General features: G+C 50.3%; 7 protein-coding genes across 7 annotated transcripts; 3 read left to right on the top strand and 4 right to left on the bottom strand.

Moving 5' to 3' along the window:
• Positions 1-685: 685 nt before the first annotated feature.
• On the top strand, positions 686-1,444 carry MRS44_013969 (uncharacterized protein; the record flags this gene model as incomplete). Its single annotated transcript, XM_065617406.1, has 1 exon — positions 686-1,444. The coding sequence occupies one exon, from the start codon at positions 686-688 to the stop codon at positions 1,442-1,444; it is 759 nt and encodes a 252-aa protein (XP_065473478.1).
• Positions 1,445-4,285: 2,841 nt separating this feature from the next.
• Positions 4,286-5,781, bottom strand: MRS44_013968 (uncharacterized protein; the record flags this gene model as incomplete). The annotated part of the gene is made up of 2 exons (XM_065617405.1): positions 4,286-4,722; positions 4,779-5,781. 2 exons carry the CDS (start codon positions 5,779-5,781, stop codon positions 4,286-4,288), a joined length of 1,440 nt encoding a protein of 479 aa, XP_065473477.1.
• A 2,316-nt stretch (positions 5,782-8,097) lies between these two features.
• MRS44_013967 (uncharacterized protein) lies at positions 8,098-11,088 on the top strand (the record flags this gene model as incomplete). The annotated part of the gene is made up of 7 exons (XM_065617404.1): positions 8,098-8,209; positions 8,285-9,237; positions 9,306-9,362; positions 9,461-10,369; positions 10,476-10,557; positions 10,608-10,624; positions 10,702-11,088. 7 exons carry the CDS (start codon positions 8,098-8,100, stop codon positions 11,086-11,088), a joined length of 2,517 nt encoding a protein of 838 aa, XP_065473476.1.
• Positions 11,089-12,407: 1,319 nt separating this feature from the next.
• On the bottom strand, positions 12,408-13,178 carry MRS44_013966 (uncharacterized protein; the record flags this gene model as incomplete). Its single annotated transcript, XM_065617403.1, has 4 exons — positions 12,408-12,725; positions 12,785-12,838; positions 12,899-13,030; positions 13,098-13,178. 4 exons carry the CDS (start codon positions 13,176-13,178, stop codon positions 12,408-12,410), a joined length of 585 nt encoding a protein of 194 aa, XP_065473475.1.
• A 1,061-nt stretch (positions 13,179-14,239) lies between these two features.
• Positions 14,240-15,442, bottom strand: MRS44_013965 (uncharacterized protein; the record flags this gene model as incomplete). Its single annotated transcript, XM_065617402.1, has 1 exon — positions 14,240-15,442. The coding sequence occupies one exon, from the start codon at positions 15,440-15,442 to the stop codon at positions 14,240-14,242; it is 1,203 nt and encodes a 400-aa protein (XP_065473474.1).
• A 4,102-nt stretch (positions 15,443-19,544) lies between these two features.
• Positions 19,545-19,974, top strand: MRS44_013964 (uncharacterized protein; the record flags this gene model as incomplete). Its single annotated transcript, XM_065617401.1, has 2 exons — positions 19,545-19,590; positions 19,712-19,974. 2 exons carry the CDS (start codon positions 19,545-19,547, stop codon positions 19,972-19,974), a joined length of 309 nt encoding a protein of 102 aa, XP_065473473.1.
• A 2,036-nt stretch (positions 19,975-22,010) lies between these two features.
• Positions 22,011-23,039, bottom strand: MRS44_013963 (uncharacterized protein; the record flags this gene model as incomplete). The annotated part of the gene is made up of 1 exon (XM_065617400.1): positions 22,011-23,039. One exon carries the CDS (start codon positions 23,037-23,039, stop codon positions 22,011-22,013), a length of 1,029 nt encoding a protein of 342 aa, XP_065473472.1.
• Between the last annotated feature and the right edge of the window lie 259 nt (positions 23,040-23,298).

Genomic DNA, 23,298 nt, shown 5'->3' with positions numbered 1-23,298 from the left:
GTACATGCACGATCTCTTGTAGAATATTCCTCCTTCTTCCACACCTTGCCACCGCCTTGGTCGCCTCACACTTGTGATCTCCAACAGACAGGTAGTCGATTCTAAACATCAATATCATGAACATAAGAGGCAAACATCTGCATAGCCGACAACCAAGCAAGCCTCCTTTCATAAATTGCATAAAACATAAAAATTATCTAATTATGACAGATTGCATCTTGTGTAACGGTCAATCATAAATGGAGGCGAGTTGTGCACTGTACTCATCACCAACTAGGAAGTACAGAATAAGCAGCCACGAATCATCCGGAGAATCAGAAAAAGCAATTATACCTGTGTTGGGCAACAGCCTCCACATCACATTCGAGGCTGTGTGGCTGAAGATACCTGCCTGTGGCTTGTTCACCAGCCCCCTCCTCTATTGAGCAACCGCGTCGCGTAGGAACGCGCTCGACCAAGTCGCGGCTTTGACCAACATCAGTGACGCCCTACTACGCTATCACTTTGCCGCATCAACCTCAATCACATACCCAGAGCAAACGAGAAAGGAGATTATATCCTGCGCTCCCGTGTGTTGCTTCAGGTACTGTCTCGGCGCAAACCTCCTCATCGCGCGACATCAAGCTGACCGTGATTAGACCCCTACAACGTTCATGCTTCACTGCTGAGAGCCAGGGACCGGACAATGGCTACAGGTACTCCCACCAAGGAGGGTGACGTCCCCACGGTTCGCGACAAGAATGTCGATAGTCGCAGGGTGCCGTCTGATGCTGGCGCCGGAGCTCATAGTAAAGGCCTGAGAAGAAGCCTCAGAGGAAATTCCAACATCGGCAACCCCGCCAAAGACAACGTCGATCGCCTCGCACCTGGCGCCGCCGAACGGAACGAGCCGAAGAGCACCAACGAGCAGAGGGGCAAAAAAGATGCCGGGGTGGATGGTGACGCCGCTGCCGCACCTGCCTCGATGGATGAGTCACAGGTTAACAAGTTCAATGCCCATCGTGTCGATACTGAAGTCTCGACTGTTGAGATTCAAGTTGAGTGGGAGGGTGGTGAGACAACTTGGGAGGCGGAAAGAGATCTGCAGGAAGACGTCCCAGCCCTCGTCTACAAGTACTGGGACGGGCTCGGGGGACGCGACACTGCGACCGGACTGGATTATTACCATGTTTTCAAGATCTCAGAGCGTGTGAAGGTCCCTGAGGATGCCCAACCTGCCGACAACCCCAAGGACTCCCATTACCGGTATCGGGTCCAGTGGGTTGGTTACCGCCGCGCCGACTCAACGTGGGAGTGTAACTCCGTGCTTCGAGATATTGCCCCAGAAGAGTTCAAAAAGTTTGAGGCCAAAGAGTCGGAGAGGGGTACCGCAGAGTCTCGGAAGCGAAAGAATATCCGTGGCCCAGGACGACCACGCAAGAAGGTCAGAGGTGCCGACAACTAATGACTGGGGGTCTCGTTGAAGTCGGTTCATTCCCAGTGAGATAACTTGGCGAGACCGTTGAGTACGAAGGGTTCCGCAAGAGTATGCCTTACATGTTTGAAAGTTGGGTTATTAAAGATGAAAATGCGAAGCTTCCATAGAGGTACAATATAGTTTTTGGTGATCTTCGTGCTTTCGCAGTTGCCTGATACGATGCTTGTTCAAACAGGTCCTTGCCGCAAAAACCCCGGTTCTGTCACGGGGCAGATTGATGTTGCCTTGCCTACCGAAGGGGACGAGAAAAGCAGGTCGTGTTCTTCTACGTTCCTCACTTGTTTTCGACGAAGAGTGCGTCGAGTGCGCCGATCATGACCGCCATATCACCAATTACTCGCTCTTCCGCCCACATCGCCCCCCTCGTCCACTCGCCCGAAATCAACCAACTGCCGCGGCATGCCAGCGTGCACCCTCTAGCACGCATATACAAGGTTGTTATTGGTGCTGACCCTGACTCTCGGTAGTTGCTTCTGACTAGTCTCGGTGGACCATGTTTATGAAATACTTATGCCGCTGGCAGACATCACAACCCCGAATTGCACCTCGGGCTCCAATCCTATTCTTGGACAATTCATCTCTCGACTCAACGCTATGCGATATATATGCTCCCTTGGTGGTGACCTATTTCCATTATCTACTTTTCAGGACACAATGAAGCCGTCTCGATGTATCTTCACTTTTATTCTCATCCACTAATGTACCGGAAAATCTGACGCGAGCGTCGGCTGAGAGGTGAGATAACGGCCCAAAATGCGACACATGGTGTTGCGCATGCCTGAGTCAGGTCACCGATCTACCCAAGAGTCAGCTGAGGGCGGCTGCGCGGCAATGCTGCGGTAAACTACCAAGGAAGGACAAGAAGAATACTAGACAGGATCTTCGGGAAGCCGCAGCTTCACTGCAGATTTAAGTGCACCGCAAGGGAACAAAACGCTATATTGGTAGAGTATGGCAAAGCTGAGTGGTAGCTTTCTAACTAAATTTTGATCTGTGAGCCAAGTGCAACGGGCATCGATCTCTGGCCTGGTGACAGAAGAAAATGAAAAAAAAAAAAAAAAAAAAAAAAATGGTTAATAGCATGAGAAAAGCGGCCCTAACACAGACGTCCAATTCCCGGGCGGACAGAAACATCTCCTCGGACGACGCCGAGTCTAGGATTTGATGAAGATCTTGTAAGTCTGAGAGGAGAGAGGAGGACAGGATCGCCCCACTGGTTTGTCTCTCCGAGGTGATGAAAGACCGCCGTGAGGAGGCGGCAAGGAAGACGACGGTGACAACAAACAGGACGAGGATAGGGAGTTCACCACATGGATGAATGACCTGGGTGAAATGAGCGATGACAAAATACCAGATCAAAAGGCCGGTGCTGGTGCCGCTAGAAGATCCGCCGAAGAACTAGTTGAGTTACTCTTTGGCCTTTGATTGTGGAGTCGCATGGCTGCTATAGTTGTTATGGTCGTTGGAGGACTCGTCCGGAGTGGACGCTCGTCTTCTTGATATTGACTGCCCTCTGCGATAATCGAATTGGCCTGAGCGAGCTCTTGTTGATGAGGAACAACTACGATAAGAGAAGTTCTCTAAAGGAACTAGCCAAGAGTGTCGCTTTGCTGTTGGCATCTGTCGAAGTCTTGGGCGTGTCATCAGGCCAATCGCATGATGATTTTGAATATGTACCAGACTCACTTCATTACTCTGCTTATCTCTTCGAAGATTTCTTTACGCTTCACTTGGAAACGGACATGTTCCTCGAAGAAGCCATTCGAGATCAAGTCACAGTTATGTCTCTTCAGGTGCAGCATACTCACGGACTTGAGGAGCTCCTACACGGACATCCAGGCCTCAGGCAGCTCACGATTGCCCTTGACCTTATTCCCCCCTTGAAAAAGGACTGGTGGGCTCAGATTATGATGGTATTATTGAGAGGTCACCTGAACAACGAAGATGCTACGGCAATAACTCGCGTAGCCTACAAGGAGGCTACTCACGGGGGCAAGTTCGCAAGGCTTTTAGCATCCGTCCTCCGCCAAGTAAACCGACTGTTGGGGACAGCACAGACACGCAAAAGGAGGTTGAGCGACACATCGAAGTCCATTTTACACTCGCGAGGAATGCATGGATAAAGGTTTGGGGTCACTGGTTGTCTAAGACATTTTACGGGAGAAGCACTCAACTTGATATCGAGATTATCAAGTGGAAAGCCATCCTCCTTAAAGGTTCATTGTACAGTTCTTACTGCTATCGACTCTCATATCTTAACCAACACACAAGACGTTCAGAGCCCCATATCATTTTCCGGGAGAATGCTCCTAGGATCTCTAACAGTTGAGCGATATTACACAAGCCTATATACTTTGTGTGTAGAATTACGGGCCATAGTATCAATGACAGCCGGACTTTCGGTGAACAATGTTCGTGAATCCGGCATCTTCGGCCCAACCTTGGGGTCTCGGCCTTGACAAGACTCTCGACCCAATTTTGTCCTCGCTACAGTGATGAAAAGCTTGATCCGCTTCAGGAAGTGGTAGATTTACGCCTTGCATTGATGAATCGCAGATGATTAGTTTTTGATGAGGAATTTTTTAGCAGTTGGTTCAATAATACGCCGTCATGGAGGAGATCTACGTGAATGTAGGAACACAGTGGCCGGAAAATGATTTTTTGCCTCTAGACTAGTCAAATTGTAGAGGATTCAGAGCAGCGCAACAGAGACGATGTTACTAGTGACAAAATTATATTCAATGCCCAAGTCTTTTCTATTCACCAATAACTAAGCCATTTGGAAAACCTGGACTTGGAAGGAAGAATTTATCTCTCAAGCCAAGCTTCAAGACTGGCAACTTGACCAAAGCCTGCAGGAGATCGAAAGGTCTCTAGAGTTAGGACAGGCACCATTTTATCTACCTTATCCAGAGTTGGCTTTATTTTGCTTGAGACGCGGCAAGTATGTGGTGAAATGTAGGACTCGTAATACCTTGAACCGGATCGCTCCGTTCTGGAATACCATGTTGGTGAGGTGAAGGTGTTGACCATGCTCACGGCCGAGGAAATGCTATACCCGTCATAGGGCTTCTTTATTTGTGGTTTCAGAATGCCGTGCTTGCTCAGTTCCTTCATCAAGGAACCCAAGAGCATGCTTGAGCATTCGTAGGAGCATTCTGATTCCTGGCATAGAGTGTCGAGTAGTTTATATAATGTTGAAAAAATTTCAGCGAGAGCATTCTGACGCTCTTCGTCAATCCGTTCTGGAAATATTATTAATAAAAAAACAAAAAGCATAGCAAAAAGTTATAAAACATACTGAGAATCACATGAGGGATTGGGACACCCTCTACTGTGATCAGCCTCTCGCTATGTCTCAACGCAAGCCCGGCCATCTTTTCAAAGATGTTTTGACGTTGGAACACCCATGATACGAGAAGCCAGAGAATGGTGTCTTTGCCGTAAGTGCTTGGCTGACTTTCTGCCAGTGTGTCCAACCAAATACCTGCAAAGACTTCGACAATCTCCAGGCAATCGTAATAGTCCACAATCGTGGCGACTTTTGCCATCATCTCAAGGGTAAGCTGCCGTGGGATGTTTCGGTTGTGGCCGTGCATGATGTCAAGGACAATTACGAGAGCCTCGGGATCCCACCCAATTGCCGTGATACAGTAAAGCCCTTGGCTATTTGTAACCGCCTCGGCAAACGAACCCTTGAACATCTTTCGAAAGACAGGTGAAGCTTGGGTCAAATGAGACGATGATACCAACATTTGGTAGCACACCTGCCCATGCTCAGTCCCAGGGCTCTTTCCAAGGGTCCGCTCTGCCGTCTGGGTAGTAGAATACATGTCGATATTTCCGTTGTTGATCGAACCACATCTTACTAGAGACGATTGATCGCCATGATGAACAACCTCACTCTGTTCACCGGCAGCTGGCGCACTTCTCGATGCTTCGTCGACGTGCCCTTCTGGTGGCCCTTGTTCAACTGCTACCGATACGGCTGGGGCTTCCTCAACTGTCCGCATCTGGTCAACAGCTGGTACCTCCTCCTCAATGGTGGCGTCATCGATAGGATGTGAGCCCTCGAGAGCTTCGGCGTTGGTGCCAATTAAGGCTTCAAAAAGTGCGTCAGCCCTTGTCCTACGACGCTTCTTGCTCTTCTTCCCCTTACGCTTCAAGCCACCATTCCCCAATTCTTGGTTTTTAGGAATCCAAAGATGATCATCGATCCATTGATAGTAATCCAAAGTGCATGTGGTATAAAGGATCAAGTTCGTGTCGTTGTCGCAGCCGAATTCATAAGTCGATCGCTTCATCGTGAAACACGGCGTAGGTAGAGTTAGATTATGAGTTATGTAGGGTATCCAAGGAACGATGAGATGGAGGTTGTGATTTCTTTTGGGTTCTCTCTTTCTTCTTTCCCAGTGCCAGGTGCTAGATTCAAAGTTCTTTTCGTCGTCGGCTCCTTGGAAGATCTGACGTAGATATGTCATCACTTGGGAATGGATGCGAGGTAAAGGGTCCTCATACCGGGGCAGGTGCAAATAAGATATGTTACGTCAGAGGGTTATTTTAACTTATTGATGGCCCACCTATTCAACGATTAACAGCTTCTATGGCATTGGTTTGACTTGCCACGCCTTTCTTCTGCTACTGTGCAGTGGGCCTAATTGACACCCCCCGCCGTTTCCCCAATGATGCTCTCCCTGAAGGTCAATTCAACTCACGGTCAGCGCTGCCCGGAAGTAACCCGCCGGCGCCGGCCAACCAGAAGCCTCGCCCGGTTCCAACCATAGCACATTTCTGGTGCTTTCTGGGATTCTAGCTGGGAGATAGAGATCTGCTGCAGATGAGATTTTGTCTATGGCCGCGTACTTGTCGGTTCGGCGGGCTGGGGAGTGTCAGGTGTACATATCGTTCAACCACGCCTGTTACAATCTCGAGTACATAAACCTTAATTACGCATCTACTGTATGAGTTGAGCGTGCTGTCTGTGCTGGCAATTTTGTTCGTTTCGCCTGACGTCAATGTGACGTGGACTGCTAGTCAGTCACCAGACTCCTTATCTTAGAGCGAGATTTAGATATCATATACTCGGACCCTGAGCTGTTGACGAGGTCCAATTTTTGGTGCCCTGGGTTTCCCCAAGCCTTCTCTCAAAACTTGAGGCACGCTTGTTGTGGCCTACTTCGCCAAAAATGACTACTGAGTTTGACTTTGACTTCTACAGGTGTGGCCAACCTCCACGACGCCTTTGGAGAGTTACCCACTCAGGTTCCCAGTCACAAAGAGATGTGAGTACTGGCGATCTCGTCGCTATGGACCATGCCCGTACATTCCACAATAAGTCGGGATTCAGGCAAGCCATTAAAGACCATATAAACTGGAGTAATCGGCGCCGCAGTTGTTTTTTATCGGTCTTTAGTGACAAGAGACACGCCCAGAATTGGGCAAACCAGCGCGTCAGATCCTACACCTCTGTTCGCATTCACGAGATAGAGGTTTATCGACTTCCGGCAAAAACCTATATATTCAATGTGCCTTACCTCATGGAGGCATTGGAAATCCCCCCTTGCTTCCCAACCCATGAGTTTCTAATCCTTCACCGCATCCCGGTTCGATCCATAATCAGTGTGGAAGTCCATGAAGACCGGCAAACTCAAGGTGAGTAGAATCTCTAGAATAGCTATGCTCTTTTCCGCTGACTAGCATATATAAATAGATAGCCAACTAACCGTGCGCCAACCCAACCTCTGCGAACATTGGGTTTCTGATTCGCGCGACTACAACAATACCGATGATGAGAGCGAGGAGCAAAAAGCCATCGGCGAATTAGTCAATATGATGGAGGAAACTGTTCTTTAAGCCGAAATTCAGTGTGGAGGGACGGTCACGGCTATTTCAAGGATTACTTCGGAGTTGAGCTTAAGTGGACACCGAGCGAACACCTTTCATGCATCTCGTAACATTTGGATCACGCTATAGGGAGGTAAGCAACAGCTGAGAGAAGAAACAATCGTACTTCGTTCAAACCATATGCTCCGTCAATGATTAGAGGGTCACTGGGTGGGTTGTGATGCAATTAGGGTTGAGTTGGGTTTATCAGGCGTGCACGGGGCAAGGTTGGATTACCCCGCGTTTAGGATCGTCACCACCAACAAGACGCCGGCGATGACCAACATCGAACTGAAATACTCCCGGTTGCAGACTAGAGTTCAAATGATGCATTGTAAGCACTGTGGCCGGAATTCCGGGATGTCTAGATACTTTGAGCAACATCTTGAGAACGAGCACCGACATCCACTTCCTAGGGCTGAAGGAATTCATTCCCTGAAGAGTAAGATACCTAGGTACCCTGAACCTCTTTTGTTACGGTTGTGCCGTCTATGTATGTATGTATGTATGTATGTATATTTTTCGTCCGGGGGGCCGTGAGGCCTCAGAAGTCTCCTAAGGGAGCACAGGACGTGCTGAGCTACGGGAGTCTACCTATGAATTAACCATACAGTGTCCCCTATCCAGCATGTCATCGGCACAAATGGCGCATTACATCGAGCCTGTTACCCGTCAGCGGGTGGTCCAGGCACGGCTAGTAAACAGTAGCCGCGGGGCAGCTTATGACTAGGACAGTCATGGCGGGGGCCGTGGTTGCCGATAGCCACAGTCGGATGGAGAGCGTTGCGACTCTCTATCTGGCCGAGTCTAGATTAGTGATGTTGTACAGTCTGTACAACCTTGTTGTACGTACGTACGTACAGGAAGAAAATGTACGTACATGTACTATGTACGTACGACTGAGCCCACTATATTCCAAATCAGGTAATTTATGGGTCATGCCGTACAAGTACGGAGCTGTACAAAACTTTGCCGGCTTAACAACTCAGCGTTACTCTGTCATTCTCTCCCAATTGAAGGCATCGCCAAAAAAGATGGCCCCTGCCAAAGCTGACGCTGCCTTCATTTGGCGACAGTTTATCGACCTCGGCCGCTCGAACCCCAAGAAAAGCAAGCGATACAGATGCCGTCACTGCCAGAAGGATTTCGCTGCAACCTCTATTGGGAGGCCGAAAGAGCATCTCGCTGCGTGTGAGAAATGGCAAGCTAAGCAGCGACAAGAGCGCCGAGCTCGGGATAACACTGGCTGCCTTCCATCATATTCTGAGGCTACACAAAAGAAGATAACCGAGGTCGGAATTCAGCATATCTCGCAAGACGAGAGTCGCAGTTTCGCCTACGATGCCGCCGCCGCCGTAATCGCTGGCGGCCGCCCCTTCAGCCTCTTCGAGAGCCGTCGTTGGCGTTATTTCTTCACTCGTATCAAGCCTGGCTGGAAGCCTCCCAGCCGCGCCGTTATCACAAGAATTCTCCCCGACTTCTATCAGGAACTCTACGATGAGGTTTTCAAGCGCATAACCAGCTCAGAATGGTTCAATGTCATATTTGACGGCTCCGATAATGTCTCGGGACACAGAATCGTCAATATCTCGGTACAACTGCCAGATGGCCCAGCCTTCTACTGGAAGACTCTTGACACGGGAGATGCACAGCACACAGCGGAGAATTGGGTGGAGTTGATATGGAGAGAAATGCAAAAACTGTGCGGCAATGATCTCTCCAGAATCAATTCTATCTGTACAGATACCGAAAATACGATGCGCTCCGTACACGACTTACTAGGGAGACACCCCGAGCTCTCACATATCAACTTCTCTCTATGCGATTCCCACGGCCTTCAGCTTCTCATTAAAGATATCCTTCTTCTTCCGTTCTTTGTGGGTCTCTTGAATAACGCCGGCATCCTTCTCACATTCTTCTCACGTTCTAAATTACAATTGCAAAGGTTGAGGATATGCCAGCGCACAAGGTGGAACGGAGTAACTCGCGCGCTGATCAGAAGGTACCGGTGAATCACCAGCTGTTACTAGGAAATCATTGTCAGTAACTTACACCAACTTGCTCATCCCAAATAGTGTAATTACACGCTGGGGCTCTCAGTACAATTCTTTCTTCTCCCTCCTCCGTTCTCGAGACCCTGCCAAAGACTGGTCTGTTCGGAAAGATGTACGCGAGGAGCTACGATCTCAAGATTGCCCTGTCCTCCTGCCCGAAGCGGTTCGAATCATCAAAGACAACGGCTTCTGGCTAAAACTCGAGGCTGCGATCGCGGTGCTAAAGCCCGTGAATGAATTTCAACACGCTTCCGAGGCTGATGGGGCGGGGATCGCACACGTTATAAATCGCTGGCTGCAAATCAAAAGCAAATGGGCTGAGATGAGAGAGGCTGATCAGTTCCCGGATATTCCGTGGGACGATGTTGACGCCATATTCAAAGCCCGGCTTGATAAGCAAACGTACGACATCCATTGGATCGCCGATGCCCTCCGGCCAGACACAACCGGCCCAAATTCGAAGCTGCCGCCTAGCGTCTTTGCGCGCGTACAAGAGTATTTGAAGAAACAGCTGAAGAACGACGACGAATATCGCCGTGCCCTTTCCGAATTCACCCACTTCCGAATGCGTACAGGCGGCCCGGACGGCTTATTTAATAAGCACAGTGCTGTGTACGACGATGGTTTCACGCCAGCAATGGCGTGGCAGTGCCTCCTCAACCAGGGCTCGATTCTGGCTAGAGTAGCTGTAAAGGTCATGAGCACGCTCGCGAACTCGGTGCCCTCAGAACGAAGCTTCTCCGCTATTAGTTTCATACATACGAAAGCTCGGAATCGCCTTACTCCCATGCACGCTGACATGCAGGCCTTCATTTTCATGAACGACCGCGTATTAGATCGCCTTAAGGATCATAAGTACGCCCATAAAAAGCGCTGGGCGGATCTTGAGGAGAAGGACTGGCTAGAACTCGAAGATTCATACCTGGAGTTATTTGTGAATGCGCAGGGCAAGAAGGTATGGATGGATGGCGCGATGGTGTCTACCAATGAAGATTGTGGGTGGGAAGGTGTATTACAGTCAACGGGTGATGTATTGGGGGTTGGCACTGAAGCGGATACAGAGGTTTGAGGCTAGAATGGCAGAGGACGAGGACGGTGAGAAGCCTGCTAAGCTACCAGAATTACCCAAAAGGGAAGGAGGAAGTTTGTATGGTACAACCTTGTACGTACAACTTTTCTGTACGTACGTACAGCGGCTAAAATACAGTACGTACGTACGTACGTGTACAGGAAATTGCATCACTACTTAGGAACGCCGGCGGCACTCAACCGCTCGGAAAACACTAGGTTAAGGGCTTTTTAAGCCGCAATCGTGAAGTAAAGACTGTCAAAGGCAAGAGAATGTTTCCAGTACGTTTTAACGGGGCTTCAACTGAGATTATGAAGGAGTTCTTCAGGCTTCTCGCCCTCCTGGAGGTAAAGGAGATCCTCCAAGAGAACCGACACAATATGGACGAGATGGGGGAGATAGAGGGCCAAGGGAGCAATGGCCTCGTGATTGGAAGCTCGGAAAAGAAGATTGCAATAGTCAAGGAGCCCGGCTCGCGCTTATGGACTACAATTATCGAGTGTATCTCAGCCACCGGCAGGGTACTGGCTCCCTTGGCGATCTTTAGGGGAAAGACGATCCAACAACAATATTTCCCGGATGAAACAGGCTTCCTAGAGGATTAGAACTTCACGGCGCGTAACAAAGGAAAAATGAGCCCTGAATCCAGAAGACGGGCCTTTTGTGGTCTTGGCTCTAGAGCTGAGATACCCCACATTTGCTTGGATGAAGATGAGAGGGTTTCGAACGATGCCGGGGTTACCTTCGATGTGGATAGCGTCGTGACCTTCCCGAGTAACCTGAACAACTTGGTGCTTCACCCTCAGATGCGTGGTACGGCAGAGCCTTTGACAGAGAGTGCATATCGGCAATCTGGTCGACAGCAAATCAGCACCTGCGCATCCGGGTCGATGTGCAAAGCAAGTCGATTGAGAATGTCGAGTCCAGGCGCAGCTGCATCCATTATCAACTGTTGATGGCTCGAGGACTTCGCGGCCGGAGGGTTTCAGAAAATGAGTAAGAAAGTAAGGTGTCCAGTGCTGGGCTGGAGCGCATGGGGATAGCAGCCACTTAAAAACTCAGCTTGGCCAGGAATAAGAAACAAGCAAGCACTCTCAGTCTCATGAAGCGTCGTGTGGTGATGAAGAAATAGGGGAACGACAAGGGTCCCGCGAACCCCCAGAGCGTGCACGGACGAAAAGTATGTATTACGACGCATTTCATGGGAAATTGGACGGACATCGCGTGTGCACGGGCCAGATTGTGTGTATTGCGTCGCAATGTTCGCAGCAATCATTGTAGATTGTAGTAGGGCTTCTCTTCATCAAGCTATCTTTGCTAATCGTTTCTAATAGAACCGTGACCGTATATACACTTCGCATCAGAACAGCCATCACGTCGATCCTTGAAACAACGGCCCTGGCGGGCGATATACCACAGAGCATCAAACTCAACGTCGCTCAATGGTGGGTGACGGTGATTTCTCGGGCACCCCCTACATTCTCCCCGCAGAAAAAGCCAGCTGCAAAGGTTGAGTCGTTTCATCCTTTCAACCAGCTGTTGTTCAACACTTAGAGGCGGATCCGCACGCCTCCCATTGTTTGCTGATATCGGCCCTAATCTCGCGAACTGACGCGGAGGAACCGCATAGGAAAATACCTGACCACCTTGTACAGAACTATACGTTCCCTCCTGAGAACCAGTAAATGTGAACACGCTGCGAAACTGAGTGACATGCTTGAACCCAAGTTTCCTAATAGATGGCGCAGCAGGGCTCCCGACGAGCAGCGTTATGCGTTCCAGGGCCGATTTATCCGCAACAAATTGGCCGAGGAATGGAGCATAACCCGAGTCATGACAACAAGCAAGCATGATATGCTTGCATTGAGGACTCTCCGCGAAGAACTTTAGATATTCTGCAGACTTCTTAGTGATCTTATGAGCATTACGGGTCAGTATGCATCGTACCTCGAATTTTGTTGTCTGCCCTTTCCTTACCAAATCCCACATCAACGAAATCGAACATAGGCAAACGGCTACTAAAGCCTGCGCAAAAAGCCCTTACCTGGGCCGTGTCTTTTACTCGCGCCTCCCGGACGAGTCTCGACCCTAAACCGTCCAAGTGAGCGAAGGCTTTGACGACCACATCTAGTCTATCAGAATCATCCACGATGGTCCGTAAATACTCTTGTGTAGCTGTAAGCAGCTCATCAGCCGCTTCTTCGCCTCCTGTAGATGCCGCCTTGATAAATCTGTCTTGAAACTAATCCATGTCAGAGTTAGCATCACATAAGCCTCGTGCATGCTTAGACTAATGCCTACAGCATAGCCGTCCGCATCAGCATCGATCAACACGACCGCAAAGGGTCGTCGTTCCTTGTAGAGGGTGTCAGTTACTACAGCTTACGATTCCATGTGAATTCGATTTTCTCTCACCACGATTCTGCCTCTATTTCGGAGGGCAAGCATATCCTGCTGCAGTCGTCTCCGAGCATCTTGCTCAGCTTGGAGATCTAGCTCCGCTTGCTCTAGTTTTGCATCGGTGTCTTCCAGCTTAGTGATGAGCTCCTGCGGATATCGAGTCAGTGCTGGCCACAGAATAGTCAGTCTGTAAACAGCGGGTATGAATCCGTACCTCAATCAAGTCCGACCGTTGCTCCTCGGCAATTCGGAGTTCCTTCAAGCGCTGGCGGTAAGACTGTGGTTGAGGGCTCATCACCGTAGATGGTGGCAGGATTACAGCTTCTCCTGCGAGACAACGACACACCCCAGGTCGATATTTTGGAAAAGCACGAGCAGAAGAGAAGTAGTTCGGAAACGAGAAAACTGCTCAGAAAGCGGGGCAAGGGCGGCACGAAAAACAAGGGGGTAATGCCAGCCACCATACATGCAATACTGCAATACTCGGTATACCCTTATATCCGTGCCCCTTGTATTCAGCCCCTGCCCATGTCAGACGAGAATTCAGGAGAGAAGCTGCGCTGCGTACGGAGTAATTGATGAGGGACTAACACGGCCGCCCCGCTCGCAACCTCTCCTACCTTCACCACCTCATTATGATAATATCATCATCACAGCTGTGGGTAGAGCCCATGAAGAAAACCCAAGTATCGCGATCTACTAACGTACATGATACGAGTGGTCAAAACAAACGAGCGGTCAATTCCACACCCGGATCCTCGTTTCTTTACTTCAACCCACATTTCTAGTACTACGGTAGCTCATAACGGAGCCGATTTCTTGGCGAGCGCTGCAATCCTCGGGAAGGTCGTCGAGAACCAACCTTGGAAACCTCTCGCCCCTACCCTGTCAGGATCTCGACCGTATATCAGCATGGGGGGTGTCGCAATGAAGCCTGTCTCCGAACTTGCTCGTAGAGTCCACGACCTTCGTCCTTGTGTGGTAACTTGGCGTGGCTTTCGCGCTTGAATAGTTGGTTCGGATTGTCCAGTTGCTCCCGAAGGATCACTAAAGTGTTGAGACTTGACTGGATACCCGCGGACTGGTCTTCAAGATCGTTCGGTAGTTCGAAAAGCGCTTCCGTCATGTCGTCATTCGAATCTTGTGATGGGCTAAAAAGGATCCTCCCCTAGGCCAGTAGCCCTGAAAAAAGCAAGATACAGCGAAATGCCAGGTTTGCTAAGGTTTCAACTTCCAGGATAACAGAGTCCATGATACTGCGCTAGGTTGATACTAACTACCAGTATGTCATTACAGATAGCCATCATATAAGTCCTTCGGACTGAAAACTGACATCCAAATTTCAAGATCCAGCCTTCACTTAGCAGCCATCTCAGCACTTGCAATTTCTATGTGGGCCGCAAGCTCTCCAATCCTTTCCCTGTCCTTGATGGAGACTACCTCATCTATCTCATCCGACACGTCCGTCAAGTACCAATCTCCGATCAAACATTTCTTCATGGTAAAGCTGTGGAATTGAGGCATATCCCTGACGGTGTTCAATACAGAAGTCCAGCTCCCAGCCTCGTTCATCTTCACTTCCCGCAGTGTTATCTCCTCAAGCGTCGACTGATGCTGTAAAAGCATTTTGGTCAATTCGGCGGCGGCGGCTTCGAATCGGGCGAGCTCCATTACCCGCAATTGTGGTATTTTCAACAGTTCCGAAAAGATTGGAAATACTGTGTGATTGTCGAATTCGCCATCAAATGCCAGCGTGAAGTGCGACAGCTGAGGGAAGAGGTCAAAAAATCCCATGGCTCTCTTCTCCCAGCCATAAGCACAGTTGTTCTTATAGAATGGAGAAATAAGCAGTCGTAGGGAAGTCAGGCTGGTGAGCGTCCAAGCAACTGGTGACACATAAATTGGCCAGCCAAGTAGTTGGAGGCTGATGGGGTTGACGCTTTTTGGCTCATCCACATGACCAAGGTAGAAGTCAAGTTTCTCAACAGGTAGTTCGCTTTTGGCCACTGCGCTAAGCATGACTTGCAATATACGCTGCACAAACTGTTCATCCTCAACATCGTCAGGATGAAAGCCCCTTGCCAGCTCGCTGCCCACCTCTCTTTTCAGCCGACTCGCGCCCCAAGGGATCCGGGCGTCGGTGAGAATGAGCGTCTTGCAGTTGGGCAGGCCCGTCATTGCTTGCGCAAGGTAAATGATGTCGTGCCCAAGGAGGAGTGTTTTCTGGTCGTCGAGCCGTTCACGATACATGCGGTCGTAAAAGTTCTCTGTGTCATCTTCATCCAGCTCAAGGTCCTCATCACTTTCGTCTTCAAACTCCTCTTCAAACTCGTCTCCACATGGATATCCACGCCCCCAACCTGCCTCTAGAAAAGCAAAAAAATCTATGCTTTGCTCGTCATCCATCTCCAAAAGATGCTCAGTGCAAAATCCTAGCGCACGTACGGCAGGTCCGAAGGTTTCATGTTGCGAAATAGAAATAAGAGTCTGCAAGCTGTGTTCTTCAAGCATCACGTAACGAGTCTGAAAATAGACTCGTATGAAGGCGTGAAGGGACATTGCGTTCAACCTCCGACAGGACAGCCGCAATGAGAAAAAATCGTCAACGGGAAGAAGTTCCGCTACCGAGTGGATCACATCCTCAGGAAGTTCCAAAAGGGTGGCCATGGCGTACGGATGGCTCAAGATAACAATGATCAATGTCGATGGAGCGTAGATCCGAATTGGCGATGATCCCGTCTACCCTGGCCTGTGGCAGCGTTGCGAGCTTACGATGAGAGGAAACATTTGTCCCAAGTTCCTATCCTTGGGGCATGGCAACTGGCGACGAGGGGATGTGTATGCGAGATCCGGAATGGCTGGTCCAATGGACGCGAAAAACGAATGAGAATGGACGAGACAGAAGTCTGTTTACATTTCTTGCGCGATGTTGGTTGTCGTGTTATCTTAATATGCTTTGGTGGCAGGTGATCCTTGCTTTTGTTCACAGCCCCTGACTGGGGTAACCATATTGACTCTTCGTAGTCCTGGCCAATCCCTGATTTTTGCTTTTACTTAATTGATCTTACTGCTGACTGGTATGACCAACTCTCTATTTAATTAAACCCTAAATTCCGGTATCGTTCCCTTCTTGCGGTAGGCGATCTTGCCGCCACTCGCTCTGCCTTCTCTTACATACCTCGAAAAGACACCTGAATTGAACGGATGCAGACAAGGCTTATTGTGACTCAAAGCGGATTTAACTGGCAACGGTCATCGCCAAGGAAGGTTGACTTGCGCATGAACGTGACTGTCGCCGGAAAGAAGCCAATTGAATGCAAGACCGGGCAGGCCAGCAGCGGCAGGAAGTGGCCATCGAGGTCTGGCGCGTCACAAAACGGCCGCGCATCGCTTTGCCACGAACATATCCACCCAAATAAAAGTAACGCTTTCTTCCTTTCTGCCCCTCCAAGCCAGGCCTGGCACAGCGATGTGTGTCAAAGGTACGTATTGGTGTTGCGCACGCACCCTACTTTACCGAACCGAAATGGGAAAATAACAGTAGTGGACCATGTGGTGTGACGGTGGGTAGCCGCCGCCCAAATCATGGGGAAGGTTGAAAAGACGGCGCGGCTTCGTTCGGATCGTTCCTGGTACGCGCCCGGTCTGAGATGGAGACCTCCACAAAGGCTTAACCATGAAACAGCTGGGCTTGGACACCTGATGGTTTTTTTTTGGTTTTTTTTATGGAGTAATCGCGGACACGCTGTTGTGATCTGAGCCCCACTTGCCGCCTGGCCTCATTACTCCGTACCACAGAGAGTGATCCACAATAATGATCCACAAGACGACCTGTCAGGCTGCAATAAGGACGGAATAGTCTCCCCTCCCGGATCCAATGTCTCGTCAGGATGCACGTCTTTGATCTCTAACCACCGCTCGGGCCTCCTTCCAACGTAGCACGGCCGATCACGCGCCGCCGCAACCCCAGTAAGCCACCTCAGCTCGACCAAAGCAAGGTGCAGTTCGGACGGTAAAGTGCGTGACTGTTTTGGTATTGATGCAGGTTTGAGCATCAGGCAGCAATGGGTCAATGCATTTCCGCCAGCGTTGGCGGAGAAAACACCGCATCCTCCCGGTTTTATCTACCTTGGCTGCTGCCGGCACACAAGCAACTCATGGGTCTTCGTGTTGTGTGAGGCAAGATAGCAAGCTCGGTCGCAACCAACACCTGCAATGCAGCAGCAAGTTTTTCCCTCTAAGGGCGAATAGATAACGCAGATCATCTAGTCAGCCCTAAGCGATCTGCACGGAGCGGACCGGTCCCTTTACGATTTGATGGTGACAAGGTGTGCGGGGTAAGCGATGGCTTCAGCTACCCGCTGGTGCAACCTTCGGGGTCACCTAATCTGCGGCAAGAGAACGAGGCCAATGATTTCAAATCCGGTCGCACTTGCGGCTGCGTCGACAGTTTCTCCCCCTACTGCCCCACCACGATTTCACTACGTAGTATACGTCTTCCAACAACACGATTGCGCCTTACCCCCTCCCACACCAGCCAGTGACCCGCCAAGCTGAACAAACGCCTCTCTGCCTTCGGGGTCGCCCACCCCCACACCCGCCCCGCAACCGAAGGTCTGATGCCCATGTGTCCCCGCCCAACGGATCAGCTGCCTGCAATTAGGCACCTATCTGGCGTGTGCTCATGTCCGCGCTGCTTGCAAGACTCGACCCTTACCACGGGGCTGTTGTGGCTGCAGCCGGTCAAACAAGCCGTCAATGGGGTCTTCGACAAAGGGTGTCATCAAATCCAAATACGGCAATGGATCGACGCAGTTTTCTCTTCCCCAGAGAGGAGATAACGAGACCATGCCATCAGGGTCCCAACCCCAATAAAACTCCCCCCTTTATTTAATTGACAACGAAAGTTTTATATTCACTGCCTTTGTGCATTGTCTGCCCTCTACATTCTGATCATCCTTATCAATTCATTGTAAAACGCATCACTAAGACACGACCTGATCGGCACCCTATAGCAACTGTTAACCCTGCCACTGCTGACTCTACTGAACTCTTCCCTGAATTTTTACTTTCTTGGCATGCAAATGTTAAGAAGGTAGCCCTAATTCCACCTTTATCCTTAACAAGTGCACCGCAATCGACCCAATCTGCGCCCCGCGCAGACTCTGGCGGCGGCGATGGCATCGGCCACCACCAGCCCGCCTGCTGCCCCAGATCCCTTTGACCTGGGAATCCATACTCCGGCCAATCTCAATCGAGGAGCGCGCACAGCCCTCTTGCAAAACAGCCCCGCTGTTGTGAATGGACCTGTTGGTGTTCCACCCGGCTTCGGGAGTGATGAAGCAAGACTGCGGGAGTAGAAGGTGGTGTTAAAAGGTCTAAGTTACATATGTCAGAGGAGCACAGCTCCTCACATAGTATCCACATCCCAGCCACCAGCAGATCGGACCATCTTAGTCATACAGTCTCAACAATACTAACTCCTTTTCCATCTTGATTTCCTTTTTCCAAGGTCCCTGCCATTCCATCAAGGACTTGGTCTTGTGGGTGACCAGTGTTCTTTGAGGCGGTTAACTAACCTAATCCCCCGAGAGATGACGTATCGGCATGTGATAAGCGCCGCGTCAAGTGAGGATGTGACGAGTGCGGCTTGGGAGTATGACACAACCGCGCCTTACTACGTAGATTCCTGCTTCATGTCTCCGTGGCGCCTATGAGAGTGACTCGCGTAGTACAAACTAGCATCAGTTTGGGGGAAATTCCGAGTCAGATGAGTGGGCTGAATTGATCGACAAAGGATAATCACAATAGCCTGGATTCCATGACAAGCGCGCCTCTTTCTCTCTGTCGATATGTCCCTTGTCTCCTCCATCTTCGAAATCGAAGCCGCTACCAGTAGCCATGCCTCTTTGGATCTGTTGACCGTCGATCCTCCGAACCATAGCGTCGATGAAACGGGGGATGCATGCAGGTTTGATCACCGCGCTAGCACAAGGCAGATCGCTTCTCGTTGGGCTACGAATAGAGAGCTTGGACTAGTGCGCACTGACCCCTCATTTTAGGTGCTCCCACGCGGGAGGGGGGGGGGTTTCGAATCCTACCCTACCCGCTCCAGTGGCATTATCGTACCTTTATGGTGTGCTTTTAAGTCATATGATGCCATTTGTGGGACTTGTGTCCTACTTGAACATTTATACTTCCTGAAGGGTGTAGGAAAAGAGCCCACTGGAGAGCAGTTTCAGAGAAGGGTGAGACCTACAACGCATCACCGACCGGTGAGCGGAGACGGATAGCGTGGCGTCCAAGGCGGGGAGGACACTTGCTCACTCTGATTGACCAGGCGGTGGCACGAGATTGCGCCGGGTCCCGTGATTGGTGCTCAACAAAATGTGAGATAAGAGAGCGAAACAGTGACGTTAAACTGACAGAATCGGGATAAATCAGACCGAATAAACCGTCGTTGCTGGGCCATTATAACCGATAAGGCTACTCAGGGCGCGGCGGATCTTGGAGATTGGAATAGAGACAATAGGGTCGAAAGTGTTGCTTTGGAGGAGGGTGTGAAAGAGAGATCAGCGGCTATCACCCATCCTCATTTACTTCTCCCTCTCGCCGACCTACCTCAGTCCTTTCCCCGGATTCACCACACTCAGCCACCAACATGGCCCAATCATCTTCAGCAGAGTCTGCCAAGTTCAAACGAAAGGGTGGGTTCCTTTTCACCTCTGTTCGCTTCTTAATCTCATTTGTTTCTGTGCTGTCCATGAATATTGTAGTAGAGACAAAACAAGGCAAGAAAATAACAGTGTACTGACAGAATCACTCCAGGTACTCGCAGTGTTCCTACCCTCACACTCTCCCAGCTCGCCCGCAACAGAGCCATCCGAGCCAGCACCAAGAAGCACATCAAGAGACTAGAGAGCGAGCTGGAGGAGCTCAAGAGCAAAACTCGGGACCAGATAGTCCAGGAGCTCCTGCGCCGCAACAAGGTGCTCGAGGAAGAGTTGATGCGATTGAAGGAGAATTTGGGAGTTCCAATCACCTTGTCGCCTACAACTCCACGAGATGGCCAGCTCCTCTCATCAGAGTAGCCTGTATTGACAACATCAGCAGTCAAAGATGACAACCTCAGCATTGGTAGTGGGGTCATTCACAGACCTCGAGGACCCCAATTCCTCAACAATAGTGATCAATTATGATATCAACTCGAGTGGAGTTGATTTTTCTGGCCTCACTTGATCGGGGGTAAAGTTGAAATTCGAACTTCACTTTACCAGGGTCTAGTTGACAAGGTCAGGGGTCAAGCTGACCGAGGCCGGGGGTACGGGATAGAGTTAATTACCATCGGGAATTAAATTGATATATGCCAGGGGTAGAGCCTCAGAGGCGAATTATTTGGTGCCTCGAGGAAAGAAAGGCCCTTCTGGACGCACCCTCGACTACGGAGCACTCCATTTCAACTCTGCAGTTAGAGCCACGGACATGCTTCAACCTTGACTGCCCAATAGGCGGGCTCCTCAGACTCTCGCACGGCCCCGGCAAATAGTGAGTCAGGCTGTGCGGCCTCTAACCAGGATGCCAGATGGAGCACCTAAGTTTCGAAGCCTGGCCACCTTTTCCGGGCAATTTCTTCCGAGCATGGCGTTGCAATGGTTACCGAGACATGGGTTGCTATCCATTCACTTTCACGTCCCTAACTTCCACGTCACCCTCTCCGCCGCTCGTCGAGACCTGGTCGATCTGAGCAATTGAAACAGCTCCCTTGTCGGTTGCTCTACGACCTGTTTCCTATTGCGATTATTTATTGCAGGTCAGTTCGTTTGCGATGGTTCGTACGAGAGTCAGTATACCGTAGAAACTTGAGAAATTCAACCTCTTGGCAAAGTGGAACTGCACTAGTTACCCCTCCCTCTATACCTAATTAGGAAAGGCGCCCTTGTCAAAAATGGGTCTCGTAAGACCAGCTGAAAACCTCACTTTTAACATGCCTCTCAACATAGCCGGCTTCATTGATATTGTCTATATATGGCTTCTCATTGGCCAGACTCTATCGCAGGTACTGATGGGCCATGAGGATCAAATGAGCGCTTATCTTTCTATCTATAGGTGTTGAGACCGTATGACTAAGATGGCCTGTCGCATATCACCGCTAGGTTCGTGCGACTGGATATGAGACGCGGCTCATACTTTGGGGCCGTGTATCCGGTTTCACATCCAACTTGTCGCACCAAGGATTCCAATCCTAACGACATGAGCTTAAATAGCTGTGCCCGAACACATGGCTGTTCAATTTCTTTTGTTCTTTAGATAATTCTTATCAATTGGCTGGTGCCATCAATGATCCCTGTGGAGCTAGTTGTCTGACATAGTGTCTTCTTCATGGCTTCATAGTGAGGTAATTGTGCCACACTTCTGATTCCCAACCATTCACCGACCAGCAGCGGCAGCTTGTTGATGACAAGAGGCAACCAACCTTCAACGCCAGTAACTTACTGTACTACGGTACTCCGATTACGGCTGCGAGCATTTGCGACGTGCTACCGGGTCGAATGTCTTATCTTATCATATCTTATCATATCATCTCACGTCTTATCTTATCGAGAGAACAGGGGTACCGTGCTGTTTGACAGGGATAGCGTTCCATTTAAAAACGATGCGTACTAGCTCCTAGAAATCGACAAGGGTATTATTCGTCCTAGACGAGATCTTATTGGCTGAGTCTGCCCGGACACAAGCGAAATCCGACATCCTAAACCCATCATTGATCCTGGAGACCACACATAGTCTTGCAAGGGGGCATAAAATTACCAAGTATTTTAACATGGTTGAGGCTTCCCAAAAGGGTTATGTCACCCATGTGGTAATGTGCGACCGTAAATTTCATGCTAATTATGGTAGGGGTTAACGCACGGACGGAAAGTGTGTAATTTAGTAAATTACAACCTGTCCTTGGTACAGTAGGGAAGTCTAACTGGTAATCGTCGGCTGACCCATTGCCACGCAAGCGCCAAAAAATTTCCCGTACAAAATTAATCATCGACGACTCACCGACGCAAGGCATAAGTGTCAGGGCCTGATTAATTTGTACTGCTTGTTGAGAAGTCTGGCAGAGGGGTTGAAGCCATGGTCAGTTACGGGTTGGATATTCGAGCTGGAGCGCCACAATATCCGCGGTCGAACTTCCGTACCGAGCAGATATCTCTAATAGCGTCTGATCGAGCGCTTCCGTCGCAGGCTGAGGCTGGGGCTGCATGATCAGGCGCCCGACCTTTGCTTGGCCATCAGGCATCAGGACAAGCCCGCGGCATGACCGCACCGGATCGGGGGCGTGACTGGTGGTGATAGCTCGGGCGCAATATGTGCGTGACCATGCGTCGGCGACAAGCGCAAGGGCGATTTCATCGAAGCCGTACTCTACCGGCAGTTCGACGGTCTCATGGCTCCAAAAGGCGAGAGTGTTTCCGACAACTCTCAAGGTGCGATTGGCAGTTAGTTTAAACTCGGAAGCATCATATGCAGCGTCCCAATGGTCGACCCCGAGTCGTTGTGCCACTGCCTGTGCCGTCGGGTAGCCTGCGATCGCCTCGACTAGAGCCAGTGACGCGGGAATGGAGGCAGTCACGCCGGTGGTGCTCATGATGTTGCCGTCGATGACGTAGCGCCGGTTCCGGAGCCATTGAGACTTTGGAAAGCATCTCACCATCTTCTCGAAGGCGAACCAGTGAGTAGTCGCAGCCTTGCCGTCGAAGATGCCAGCGCGCGCGGCGATCCACGCCCCTTCGCAGATGGTAACGATTGTCGTCCCCTTCTTCGCCTGTTCGCGGACCCATTCGATCAGCGCAGGGTTCTTGTTGTCGCCAATAGCCGGCACAACGAGAATGTCGGCGCCGGCGTTCGTGTCGTCGAACTCTGCCGTCGTCATGTCCGGCTGGAGTTGAAGGGCGGGGATCAATTTGACGACGCCAGGGCGAGTTGAGACGATAACAACGTCTGAATTGCCCGACTCTTTGAGAATGCCGTAGGGGATAACCAAATCGGTGGTTTCCGTCCCTGCATTGTCGGCGATGATGGCGACGAGCCGGCGGATACGTCCCGCCCTGGCCGGCGGCAACGCCAATATTGGCCGGGCCTCGGCGGTGCTCTGGGGTTCAGCCATATAGATGCGGTGGTTATAAACCACAAGAGGTAGAATAGGTTGGTGTGTTGATCCAAACAGGGGTGATTTGGGGCAGTGTCTTACACGATGATGGACACGGCCGAGGCAACAGAACCGGACAAATGTCAAATACATATAGGGGATCATCACCTCAGACAACCCCTGAAAAGGAAAACTTTTCAGCTGGATATCTACTCATGTTGGCAGCATCGTATTGACGCGCGTTCCGCAGCTTTAGTTCCAGGCAGCAGAGAAGGTC

This window comes from Fusarium solani, assembly GCF_023522795.1.
Source record: "Fusarium solani strain SB1 chromosome Unknown bctg00000009, whole genome shotgun sequence".
Classification (NCBI taxonomy): Eukaryota; Fungi; Ascomycota; class Sordariomycetes; order Hypocreales; family Nectriaceae; genus Fusarium; species Fusarium solani.
Note: the sequence above shows the minus strand (reverse complement) of the source record. Positions and strands in the feature narration are given on the sequence as shown.